Source organism: Balaenoptera physalus (genome assembly GCF_965194825.1).
Source record: "Balaenoptera physalus genome assembly, chromosome: 14".
Classification (NCBI taxonomy): domain Eukaryota; kingdom Metazoa; phylum Chordata; class Mammalia; order Artiodactyla; family Balaenopteridae; genus Balaenoptera; species Balaenoptera physalus.
The window spans coordinates 39,704,541-39,718,225 of NC_138893.1; the positions used below are offsets into that span (position 1 = coordinate 39,704,541).

Genomic DNA, 13,685 nt, shown 5'->3' on the forward strand with positions numbered 1-13,685 from the left:
TTAAGTTTGTCACATGCTTTTTTCTTCTCAGAGTACAACAGTTTAAAAAAAGAAAAAAAAACTACAAATAAAAACAGAACAAAACGAAACAAAACAGAAAGAAATAAAGAAAGAAAGGGGTTGTGGTACTGGGATATTGCAGCTTTTGGAATGTTCATCTTTTCTTTTTGTAAATCTATTTTCATTAATATTAAGAGAGGAACAGATAAAGGTCAACAGGTTGTGTGAATGAGCTGTTAAGAGTTAGTTAGAAGCTCACAGCAGCATTTAAGCAGGTACAGTCAGTGAAATGCTAGTGGATTTGCAAGTTATGAGCAGAAAAGCAAAAGGAAGGAAAAAAAACTAAAATAAAAAAAAGCAAAGGAAAAAATAATCATACTGCGGATGCATGCTTGCGTGAGAAAACTTAGTGGGAGTGATGAAAAAAATGCCATTAGATTAAGGAGGTTTATTACTGAATTCCTTCCATTTTGTTGTTGTTGTTGGTTTCTGTTTTTTTTTTTTACCAGTCTCTTTTAAAGAAATACTGCATATTCAATTTGCACAGTTAGTTCAACTCTAAATCACTGTCATCATGGCTTAAACAACTGTAACGGGAAAAATAAATAAACAAAGCAGAAGTTAAATTAAATTAAAAAAAACAACAAAAGCAACTGAAAAAAAAAAATCTACTGAAACATACGAAACCGTGTAGATGGTCATTTTAAAGAATGTTCAAAGGTCATACGTGTTTCATGTTAATAAAACTATAATGGCAAGAAAAATTAAAAAAACAGTTCATCAACTATTTTAATGACTCAAAATGACATTAGCACCTGTAATCGGAGGAAGTGAAAGGCAAGGATTTAGGAAACATTCGCTGTGTTCTGAAAAAAAAGAACAAATTATACAAAGCCTTCAAAATGTTTTTGTCGTTGTTTGTAAAAGCCTGGCCTTCTCAAAGGGACCTCTGAGATTGCCTATGCAGTATTTCTAATTTCTTCTAGAGAATGACAAACCTCCTTAATTTAAATTGGGTGCAATTGACCACTGTAAAGGCATGCATCAGAACATTCAGGAACAGCCCAGTTAATATCAAACACTCGCACACACCCCTTCTGCTCCCCTAGCCGCCCCCGCCTTATCCCTACTCAGACACATACAAAATAAGCAGACTGTATAAATCCCCGCCTAGGCATGCCTACCGCTCTCCACTTACAGGCTCTGCAGTTATTTTAAAACACATTCCACTAGACTTAACAATGTGCTTTTCATGCAACAATGAATGTTACTAGCTTTAAAAGGGCAGTCATGAAGCAATTAATTAAAATGCATAAACAAAAAGGCTGGCTAAGATGGGTCCCCCCCCCACAATGTCCTGGCCTTGAATTTCTCCTGCCTCCCCCAGATAGAAGCCTGACATAAAAGAGTGGTCTTCAGAGTACCGCTCCCTTTCTCCATCCTGCTTATTCAAACTTACCATTGGTCTCCCCGGGCTGCTTGTCCCTTTTCCTCTTCTTCTTCTTCCCCTAGATGATGAAGAACAGATGAAACACAGGGAATTATTTCAGGAAGCAGATGTGGGAGGAGGGCGTCTGGGCTCACCTGGAAAGGAGGCAGGAGGAGGGGCACTGGCTGCCATCTCCATCCACACCGGCTCCTGAGTGTTTTCCCACCCCCACCCCCCTTTAATCCAAGCGCCCTTCAATTGTGCTGCAGCTGAAGGAACGAGCGCCCAGCAGAAGGGAAGGGATCAGCAGGGCGGAGAGGAAAGACCTCTTTTCCCATACATCTACGTCCATCCTCAGACCTGACCCCAAGCATCCCTAAGAGGGAAGAGGAGAACTGGATGGCAAAGATTCAGGGAGGTGTGGAGAGACAGGGTTGGAAGTGGCCCAAGAGCCAAGGGACAAATGAACGATGTTGAGATGGCCGTGAGAGCCTCCTTGCCCCACACAAATCTCTTATTAAGGCCAAATGGTCCTCATTCGGAATCAAAATATAAAAGCCTTAGTAGGGGATTTTCTTGGCGCTGTAGCGTGGGCCTTGGTTTTAAAGACGGAAGGGGAGAAAAAAGGTGAAACAGAGCCAGAAACCATCTGAGCTCCTTTTCAAACTGCCGAGTGGACATCCATAAAGGGGAACATTGGGCTCTCGCCGTTTTCCACTTACATCACGACTATAATACTCTTAGTAATAACAGCTACCATTTATTGATCACATACTGTGTGCCAGACATGATTCTAAGTGTGCTATTCCTAGGGGCTTATTTATCCTCACACAATCCTATACACCAGGTGTAGTCATCATTCCAATTTTACAGATAAGGACACGGAGGCACAGAGGAGTGCATGCACTTTCCTGAGATGACAGAGCTATCAGATGATGGGGCCATGATGGGAACCCAGACGATCTTGGTTCCATAGCCCTTATCCGCTAGGCTACACTGCCTACCTATTTACTGCCTTGCACTCTGAGAAAGGCTCTTAATGGATTACGGGTGATACACTGCATGGAGTGATTCATTCTCCAATCTGACCCTCCCTGATATCTTGACGGTCTGTTCCCATCTGTGGATTTGGAATGGGAGTAGGGAAGAACTCTGTAGAGGTAACCACCCCCTTCCAGATCTGAAACTAGTTCTCCCTCACCCTGTTAGCTCCAGTCCCATCCATATGAATTAGCTGCCTGGTATGTATGAAGTGTCACAAACAAAAGGAACTGGTGGTCTGACATGTCTATTTGCTTCAGAATATCTAAATATTAACCTTTGCCTAAAAGTTCTCAGGGCATGTTGACATCAACTCAAGAAGAGACAAGAACAGCCACTGGTAGAAAACTTGAGAATCCATAAGGCCCTGTAAGGAGAACCCCAAGGCAGAGACGCCACTGAGTTTTAGATCCAGCTGAGGGCTGAAAACCAACAGCTCTAGAGAAAGCCTCTCAGATCTGGGGGCCTATGCCTCTTGGGAAATCTCTCTGGGCCTTCAGTGCAGTGTTTCCATCAGAAACATTTCATGTTCCTTGGCATCCAGTTAAGAAAAAGAAAAGGAGTTCGTGTGCTTTCTCATGAACCCCAGCGGCCCATCTTCATGTCTGTGTCTCTCCTGTGTCAGGAGCAAAGTGCCACCTGGCCATCTTGGAACAGGCAGGAGGGTCTAGTTTCAGTTTATTTAGGAACCTGAAAGAAAATCTCAGTGGGGCACAGACACAGTTCAACTCCAGGTGGTGTCAGCAGCCATGTAGCCAAGGGCTTCCCAGTCATCTGTAATACAGGGCTCACCCATTTCCAATCTCCTGCAATATGTTCTGAAAGGCAGGTGAAAATATCCGCTACCCCGGGAAGCTGTCTGTTTAGGATACATAACTAAGATGTTCATGACTGAGGAAATGATCATTTAGACTAAAGGCTTCTAGAGGACAGGGGTTGTGTTTTAATCGGAAGAGGACATGAAGAAATGAACACTACGTAGTGAAGAGGGAGATGCATTTCAAGGGAAGCGGCCATCCCATTATCTCTTTAAATATAACAAAGGAAAGGAAAGGCCTCGAATATGGTGGGGGCAGGGGGTGGGGGTGGGGGGACTCAAGATATGCAAATGGCCTGGGATTTATCTTGTTAACCTAACGGAGAAGAGCTAGAAAGGAAATAACTTCTATTACAAGGCCACGGGTTAGATATCACTATGGGACCAAAATGTTTCTTCTTGTGTTCCAGAATGTACCAAGTCCAACAACCCAAATGTGACTGTTTTACTCAACTCTATTTTGCTAAAATAGTGTATAAAGGCTTCTGTCACCACTGGGCTGGAAAAGCAGGAACGTGAAAGAGGGAAAAGGTGATTAGCTCAGAAAAGTTTTTCTACAAGAACCTTCTAAACTTTACAGTACCCAAAGTAATTTATAGAAGCTTCTATTTCAAGTCAGTTAAAAAAAAATACTAACAAGTTCCCACCACAATCAAATCTATAAACAGTTTAACTCTAATTCTTGTTCCACAGACCATTTCCTGGGGGAGGGGAGATGGGAGGGAAGGAGGGGGAAGAAAGGAAGGAGAGGGAGGGAGGGAGGGAGGAAAGGAGGGCTGTGTGTGTTCAAACTCATGTGTAATGAGCCACTGATAAAGGAATCTGACAGTACCCCTTACAAGAGGTAAAGCTCCTACAGCCCCAAATCCAGATCTACCTCTAAACTTTCTCTCAAGTCTTTTCAGGGGCTCCCCTATTATACCAAACCTTATCCAAATGTAAAACTGAGCTAAAGTCATTGCAAGCGTCTCGTGAATCTTCTGAAACCTAGAAAGCACTTCACAAAAAACCCTGGGCAATACCTTGTCTGACTCCAGGAAAGTCCATGGCAGCATTCTTTCGAAGCTCTCACAAAGTCAGCTTTGTACCTTTGTGGAGATTTCACCCAGCACAACTCCAGGGGGCACCATGCACATCGACCGTAGTGTAAATGGCACACTCTAAAATTGTGCAGTGCACGCCCTGCACAGCTGTACATGAAGGCCCTACTATGACCCAAAATGTCTACCGGGGATAGGATACCTATAGTGTAGCTGAACTCCTCTCTGTGGTACCATTCTAGATTACTCAAAGAATTGGGTCTGTAGCAGGGAGAAGCTGGAGATGAACTCTAAGAACTTGTGACCCGAAACCAGGAGAGCAAGCTGTCCTGAAATGAGATGGCTGTATATGTGGAGGCTGCAGAGCCTGCCTGCTGCTGGCAATCTCCACCTCGAGGTCAGGCGAGGGCAAGCAGCAAGCCTGTGGGAGAGCATTAACTTTCTTATCCTCTTCCTTTCAGCTCCAGAAGAAAGGCTTCCCCACTGCACACATGCTGAGGACAAATGGAAAGGTCCCAAGCAGTTAAGACCCTGTGCCTGACCATCTGTGAGTGACAAGGGCTCTGAGCAGAGCAAACGTGCCACTGAGAAGTACAAGCACTAATTCCTGTTTCAACTCCCAGGAGGAATACAGTCTAGTGCTACCAGCTAAAGGCATGGGACCTACGGGGATATGGGTGGCAGCAGTGGGGGAGACATGGGCGTCTCGGTCCTCCCCCATCCACATGGCAAAGAGCAGAGAAGCGAGCGTTGTGTTTATAGGTATGAGACTAAAGAGTGATGAAACAGGTACTCAGAGCAAGCAGAAAACAGCCCTCACTCAGGACCCACATATCCACGCAGATGTCTGTGACTTCCTGATGGCTGGTAAGTTCTGAGAGAGTTCTGGTTTAACTCTGAAGCTCCACAATCTGTGTGCACAGTTAAGTTCACAATCAGCAATCACTGAACGGATCTCAAGCCACATACACAGAGAGTTTCCTCACCACGGATGACGGCCAGGGGAGAGCTAGGTCAGGGAGCACTGATGGGTAGAAGAATCTTCCACGGCTCTGTGCCACTGACAAGAAAGAACTGGGAGAAGAAGGCTGCTACTGGCATTAAGACAGGTTTTGTTTTTCCCCGAAGAGTGGATGGTAAAAATCACTTCATGAAACCAAATGCCATGTAATAAAGTATGAGGCAAAATAAGAGACATTTCATCCATTTAGCAAGGAGAGCGGGCCCAGAACTTGAGCTCCTAGGCAAAATACAAAATAAGAAAGAACGGCGAGAGGTGATGGACGAGAGCCAGTTTACGGGAGGAGAAGAATGCTGAGTGTCACTATCACCGTGATTAGTAAAGACAACAACCCTACAGTGTTTTCTAAAACCCACGGGAGGAAATGAGGCAAATCCTGCAGCCAACAAAGAGCCCAGGAACACACACACGGCACAACACACACACTTTCTCCCTACCCTGTTGGCCCTGAGTCACTTCATCCGTCCTGCCAAAGGATGACTTCTACTGGCTACTTTCAGGGATATTTCCATCATGCCCCTCTCAGGATGAACTAGGCTTCCAACTTCTACTGTACCACAGCCTAAGGCAACTGTTTCATTTTTCCCTCTTAAGGGTGAAGGCCCTGCTAAAACAGCTGTGAGGAAGTAAACGCTCTCCCTCCACCCCTACGCACTGGTCTTCTCTGCAAGGCCACCCTCACGGCTGAGAAGCACACGAGCCGCACTGGGTGTATACCTGGAGCCACGTCTCTTCAAAGACATGGGCAAGAAGGTGTGAACAGCCCTAAACTGACCCCACGGACGCCCTGAGCTGGAGCATTAGAACACCAGCCTCACCCCTCTTCCCTGAAGAACTATCCCATGCTGATGGGAGCCCTACAGGAAGCCAGACAAAATCCTCCAATCTGGTGCTCGGGTAAGATGCTAACGGCCCCAGGACTGGGCAGACTGAATGGTACTGAGGTCTGACTTGAGCTGGCAGGTTGTGTTCCCTTTGTCCAGATGGACAACCAACACATCTCTACAGACTCTTAGTCCTGAGAAAAAGGAACCACCTACATAGTTATCCCGTGCAGACCAGCCGGGGTACAGCTGCATGTGAAGCTGTCGCTCCTTCCGGGCCAGCTCGTAGTATTTCGCTTGCTCTTCTCTGGACAGTGCGTGCCACTGGAGGGGACACAGTGGGGGGAGAGAGAGACATGCAGAATCGTCACAAACCACACACTGTGGCTGGGGGATGGATAGCGCTTCCATCAGAAATGGTATCATCTGCAGGTGCCGACGGTCTGCAGGGGCCCGGCACTAACAGGAGGGCTCAGCCAGAACCTGATTTTCTGCCTATGCTGTTCTATTCTTGCTCTCTCTGCAGGTGGGGAAGACCAGGCTGTGGCCGTTCTGACCCTCACTCGAGTGCGGGGTTATTGGTCCCAACTCCACGCTGGCCATGGAAGGAGTCAGAGTGTGGCTAAAGGGAAAGGACTCTCAAAGCAGAGGGGACAGGGACATGTGCCACCCAACCACTGCGTCCTGTTCTGGCCCTCTTCTCCCAGCGGGGGAGCCACCTACCCTTCGGCCCAGGATCTGGTTGATGGCTGCACTTTCTTTCAATGTGCACTCGGCTACAACCTTCGCTCTCATTTCCTTCATATACAACATGAATGCGTTAAGAGGTTTCTTTATGTGGGGCTTCTTCTTTTCTTCTTCCTTTTTGGAGTCCTGATGCTTTCTGGATGGAGACAAGAGAGACATACACCACCCGATAAACAATCGCAAGGTTCAGCTTCCTCCGCAGCAGAAAGCCCACCTCCTCGCCTCCTCGATACCCTAGCAGTTTGGAAGGAGAAGCGCACTCCCACTTTGGGTCTTCTCCATCCTGGAAAATGGCACAAAAATAGGTTGGGGAGGCGCGTGGAGGGGTGAGAGAGATTCTGTTATCACTTCCTCAAGGCTCACAAATATACAGTTATCCCGAGCTGGAGGGGAAAGCACACTGTGGCCGTTTCCGTCTCAGCTGGTGTCTCTCATGCTCACAGGACAGAGAGGGGTCAGGGACGGGGGAACGGCTGCAAATCCCAGTCGATCCGAGGACACAAAGAAAGAGCTGTGTTCTCCCCCGCAGTGGGTGCCAGCCGTGAAGCCCCGCATGGTGCGTGTCTCCCTCTTTGTAAAGCTGGGTGTTTCCTGGAGTCACACCAGCGCAGCCAACCTTGGACAGAGCGCCACCACCCAGGAGCCACCGGCTAAACACGCGGCAAAAGAGAAACTGATCGGAAGGAGGACACTTACGCGCTGTGGAGTGAGCCGACGTCACTCTGGGAAGATTCCTGTTTGACTGTCGGCGTGACTATGGCCGGGTGGGGAATGCCGGTCGTGTGTAGAGTATGATGGGGTGGGACCATATGGGGAGGGAACCTAGAAGACAGAAAGCTGTGTAAATCGTCAGAATCAAAATGAATGAATGGGGAGGGATGTGTACACACAATTTAAAAAAGAGAAAAAGAAACAGCACGTCACACTCACATGAAAGCAACCCAAGGCATATGAAACCTGTCAGCATTAATTAGCGATAAATTAAACATAATGATTCTTATAATGTCATTAAAGCCAATCTCCCCCTTCATTATTGCTACTGACATGAGACATTATGATTTTTAACATCTCTAGCAAAAGACAAGTTCAGCCCCTATACTCGGGTGGAAAAGTAGGCTTGGACTACCTGCTGGAGATCACAGGTTTGGGGGGACATTATTAGTGACATCTAAGAAGACTATTTCCTAAGTCCTAATCAGCACTAGAATAAAAGGTGAAATCTTTTGTTGCATATAGACAGCTAAATAAAATATTAATGCAGTTGAAGTATACACACATTTTTTGACAATGCTGCGTATGCCTCGTTAGGCCTCGTTCTGTTGATGGGAGTGCAGTAATATTTTTATTTCTCTTTTGCTGCTGTGCCCCCATCGTTTTGACAGGAATGGGAGAGAGTGAGGCAGAAAGATGGGGGAAATCCAAATAGTTCCTATCTGGTTCTCAACATAGGTCATGGAACGTTTTAAATAAGTTTGTATCAAAGATGACCCCCCCCCAAAAAAAAAAAGATGACCCCAAAGCAGTAATTTACACACACACCCACAAATAAAGCTTTGAATTCTGATTTGTACGTCCTTTCCCACTCTAAAATTCTAGGGTTCCTAAATTACTTTTACTTAAAACACTGCCTATGCATTGAAAGGCCTTATAAATGATGATGAGACTTGGTAACAAAGAAAAGAGAAGTAAAGTTTGTGTCTTTTCCTCTAATACTGTTTATTCTTAGGAAAGTTTTTTAAAACACAGTTTAGGCCGTGAATTGGCATTTCTCAACCACGCAAACTAGCCAGGACCATACAGAGCTAATTTTAAAATGCTCTCGGTCCATCTGCAAACTGACAACAGGATCCGACAAACAGCTCTCGCATTTTCTGATATGCTTGGAGTCACCGTGATTTGTTCTGCGTTAGAAGAACCACCCTCTTAAAGGAACGAATACTACTGTAGAGAAAAGTGGGGTGAGGGACTACAAGGGGAGATTTCCCCAAAGAAAACAAAACAGCAGCCCCCAGGGTTCCGCCCTGGCAAGATCACGCAAGTTCACGCAAGTTCAGGTGAAGGGGATCCCAGATCAAGCAACTGTTGCTTTCAGAATAAATCCAAACCACAGCAACCCCATGTAGCCCCCAGGGAATGGGCACCTGTTCTTTAGGAAGCTAATTTTGCTGGGCACTGAGGTGCTAATGAGACTTTGCTATGACAGTTATTTCACGAGGATCCTGTACTTATCTACAAGGTTCTTTTCATATACGGACTGGAAATGAAAGTAGCTTCCATTTTACCAAAAGAATGCAGCAAATGTCCATTTGAAAAATTATGAAAAATTAAAGTCCTCACTGACTCTGCATCGATCAACAGAGAAAATGCCAATGAATAATGCAGATTTTTGAAGGGAGCCCAGAAGCAGAGTGGACATTTGACTCAGAATTTCTACCCTGATGTGGCCCCTCTCCCACGGCTGCCTTTCCCAGTTTAAGTCAGTATCAAAGTTTGGTAACGATGGCAATTTTTCGTAAGAACCATGCGAGTTCTTTTAGGGTGTCAAGAAAAAGAAAAGAAAAACCCTGAGAGAGAGCGAGAAAATAAGAGAAAGAAAAAAAAGAACTTCCAACCCCACGCCCCCCAAAAAATGAAAAGTAAAGCCTTGGGAGGCACTTGGGTTCCCAGGTTACACCCTGTTCCTTCCCAGAGCTCGAAGGCCTCTGAGAAAACATAAGTTAAGAACATGTGTTCTTCGAAGCCCTTGGGTGAAGCGGTGGGTGGAACGGCAGCTTTTACTGTGAATTTTTAAGGCTTGACATTCCTCAAATACATATGTTCCCTTCCTGCTGAATGAGAATGTGTGTACGGGGTGGGGGGGAGATAAAAACACTGTGTGTGTGTGTGTGTGTGTGTGTGTGTGTGTGTGTGTGTGTGTGTGTGTGTGTGTGTGTGTGTGTGTGTGTGTGTGTGTACACCAAACACCACAGGGAGACACCACAGTCTGAGTACATTCTGGGGTGGGGAAAGATTTCCAGTGTAGCCATGAAGACCAAACACTTCCAAGTTCACATACCTACATACATATTCCTATACCTGAGAAATGTATAGCAGAGAAAGAGACGTGTGTGTGTTATGAGTGTGTGTGTGTGTGTGTGTGTGTGTATGGGCTATACGCATACCTTCGCGTAAGAAATTCCTTTCTAAAAAAATAAAATTAAAATTAAAAAATAAATAAATAAATAAAAAAGAAATTCCTTTCTGCAGAAAACTATTTCATGCAATGCAATAAACACCCTAAAAATTCCAAGCCGCTCATTATATCCCCCCATCTGCTTTCATGGCTCCAAGCCAGAATATAATGATGAACCTTAACTTCTTAAGGACAACTAATTTTTGTTTCTGGCTGTCTCAGGGGCTTCTGCCTTCCTCACTCTCACTTTCCTTCACTGTTGACACGTTTCTGTTAACTGGATATCATCTGCAGGCCTTGATTTCAGGCACAAGCAGTGGGATGCATTTTCCTGTGCAACAAGCCTGCTTTGAGCTGCATTAGGTTTGTCATTATTCTCTCATTTCCCCCCTTGCACTTGTAACATTTCATCTCTTCCTGCCTTATTTTTTGTGAGCCACGGTGCACCCACATTATGGTTTATACATGATCTCGCTCCCTTTGAAGCCGGCGGATTTCAGAGCCCGCTCTCGTCAGGAGAAGAGCCTTGCGCCAATTTAGCAGGCTGAGGGCCCGGAGCTCCAACATCTCAATCTAAAGGGGGTCACAGGGTGGCACAAGTGAGTGTCAGCAAGAGCTGTTTAATTGCCAATCTAGGCTTCTCCATGGTGTTTAAAGTATAATGACCCATCACTTAATTCTGAGAAGCCCTGGCCCCGCTGCTGAAGAGAATGAATATCAAAGGGTGTTCTGGAACAGGGCAAGCTGCCTACATTCCCTATAACTGCCATAAGTATAATAGACCCATACTTCTGTCGCCCCATTACCACAATAATGTATTTAATTTGCTGTATACTCTTTTTAACTAGCTACCTTTCATAAGGCCTACCTGGGGAATCGGCCGCCTCCCCCCTGCACCTCGAGCCCCCTAAACTTCCCTCCCACCGTTCCCTTTCTTTCCTCCACCCCCTGCCCACCTCGAAATCATTGGCTAACCTCCTAATGATAATTCAATCGATAAGCTTAACCTCAATCCCTATCCTACGATTACTGCACCGCTTTTAACCTCTGGAACGCACCGAAGGAACAAACACGAAAAACAATGCGTTCTATGAATGCTGGTTCGGAGGAGGGCGAGCTGTGGATTATAAGGTGCTCAGAAGCAGCTCCCCTCCTGGGAGGCTCCCTATTCGCTCCCAGGCTTTGCGAGGCTGTGATGACATTATTTAATGAGGATAACCTTCCTCTTCTCGCTGGAGAAGAGGACCCACGAGCATTTCCCCGCCTAACCGATACTGGTGTGGATTCAGAAATTGAGATGATTTATCACATATGGGACATGGATCTTTATTAGCTGCATGATACCCATGGCATAATTACAAACGTTAGAGATGCTACAGTTGGTCTTTCTTAATGACTGTGGTTCTTACTCTTTCCTCCACCAAAATCACTGTTTTGTAAGTAGGAAAAGAGGCATCTTGGCCTGCCTTTCCAACCCTTCCTCTGGTCTTGGGTCCTCATGCTGGCTACAGAGATCGGGGGAAGAGGCTGGGGGATGGCATCTCTGCCATGTAATGCATGCTGATTTAATTAGGTGCCATCCTCAAAATGGATTCGTTGTTGCAGCCCATCAGGAAAGTCTAAACCTCCACCGATTTAATTAACTTGACTGAAAATCAGATGAACAGAAAATAAAACTATCATTAGGAGCAATTAGTGACTACTTAAACATACTGCTGCCAACCAGTTTGTAAATAAACTAGCAGTTGCTGAAAAATTAGCCAGAATTAATTAGAAGGGGGAAAAGGAGAACATGGGGATTAGAAAGATCTAGGTACACGGATGCAGGTATATGTGTGTATGTGTTATATGTACATTGATATGCTGAAAGATATGTGAATGTACACATGTATATGATTTTTTAACTTTCAAAAATTTAGAGCTACACAGGCCAACGTGGTCCCCACCAGCCACATGTGGCTACTAAGCACGTGAACTGTGTCCAGGCCAAACTGAAATATGGTGTACGTGTGAAACACACATCAGATTTCAAAAACTAAATACAAAAGAAGTAAAATCTCATTAATAGTTGCTTTACAGTGATAACATGTCAGAATGAATAATATTTTGACTCTATTAGGTTGAATAAAATATATCATTAAAAATAATTTTGTCTGGGTTTTTTTTTTTCCTCCTTTTAAAAAACGTGGCTACTAGAAAACTTAAAATTCCCCATGTATATTCCTTATATATAAGGCTCACCTTATATTTCTACTGGACACTGCTACTTCAGAGAGAGGTGTGTTTGGGTTGGGGGGGAGTAGGGTGTCCTTTCTTATTGATGCTTAAGAGTCTGGAGCTTTGAAAAGACTGATAACCTTTCCTCAAATTCTTCTTTGTATAATAATAAACTTACCTGAACCCTTTCCTTTCTTACCTGGTTTAGGGCAACAGACAAGTAACACTTGAAAAACCTCTACACATCCTAATTACTTCTTCCTGCTTCCTTAAGTTTTTTTTTTTTTTTTTTTTAATATATTGACTCAGAAATTCAACCTTGAAATTCTGCCATCATCTACCTGGGAAGTTCAGGGCAATTTTTCAGTATTTTCTAGGAGGAAAGCCTAACGCACTGTGGGTCTTATGCCCTTAGAATTACACGTAGCAGCAGTCCCTGGATAGTCTGGGAGCATCTAGAGAACTTTCTGAGAAGTGGCCCATGGCCTTGGTTGAACGCCCTCTTTCTTGGAACTCACCTGGACATGGAAGCGTTGACAGTCAGAGCTGTGGGGTAGGGGTGACGGAATCCTCCTGTCGTGATGGGGTACACTGGCTGACCTTGCCTACAAAGAGGGGGTACACAGTGAGAGCATGCAAACAGGGGTGGAGGTGGGGAAAAGGAAAAGAAGAAAAAAGGAAAAGTTCTCTCTGCACAGTAAGCTTTATTCTCATTTTCTCAGAACAAAAATCTTGGGGATTGTACAGGAAGGATCAAAGGGAAGAAACACAGAACAATTTGAATGCCATAAATCTGATAGGAATGGCTAATTAAATTTTATAACCTTTGCTTATGTCAATAGAGACCCTCTCCCCAAGCTGAAACTAGGTGTTTTGTTGTAATAATTAAAGGCGAAGTCTCGCTTGCTTTAATGGAGCCATCACACTAATTGAGGGCTACACATCCAAAGGAAAACAATAATGAATGTAAATTTATACCAAAATAAAGTACAGTGAATCAAAGGACTTCAGTTGCGCTTTGGGCCTCTTTCGGTATTTAGATCTCGGTGAGAAAACATTAAATTAACAGAGCTTAATTTGTAGCCTTTTGTCAAATTAACAAGTGTTGACAAGAGTTACCGGGGGGGAGAGTCCCCAAGAAGAATTGTGGGTAACCAATAGACAATCACACCTCATTACAATAATTAAAAAATACAGCAACATGCAAAATAGCATCCTCATGAAAGACACACAACTTTTTGTGACAGAGGGTTGTCTGAGTTGGCTATTCCTTTTTATCTATCCTTCAAATCTCTCTCCATCAGCTGAATGGGGCAAGTGATGACTGACGACTATTGGAGGCATGGCCCCACCCACTGAAGAAGAAATAGGACACAC

General features: G+C 44.7%; 1 protein-coding gene across 47 annotated transcripts in view; it reads right to left on the reverse strand.

The window, feature by feature from the left end:
• The window catches only part of TCF7L2 (transcription factor 7 like 2), a 196,217-nt gene that overhangs the window by 8,275 nt on the left and 174,257 nt on the right, over nt 1–13,685 (reverse strand). For 15 of the 47 annotated variants that reach the window (XM_082423302.1, XM_082423291.1, XM_082423280.1 and 12 more), the window contains 6 exons: nt 12,827–12,913; nt 7,616–7,756; nt 6,896–7,055; nt 6,389–6,496; nt 1,460–1,508; nt 816–866 (listed from right to left, as the gene is read on the reverse strand). In XM_082423302.1, the coding sequence (XP_082279428.1) occupies nt 816–866; nt 1,460–1,508; nt 6,389–6,496; nt 6,896–7,055; nt 7,616–7,756; nt 12,827–12,913 (596 nt within the window). Of the gene's footprint in view, nt 1–815; nt 867–1,455; nt 1,509–6,388; nt 6,497–6,895; nt 7,056–7,615; nt 7,757–12,826; nt 12,914–13,685 lie in introns of all 47 variants that reach the window. The other 32 variants (XM_082423322.1, XM_082423313.1, XM_082423285.1 and 29 more) reach the window with 4 other exon arrangements.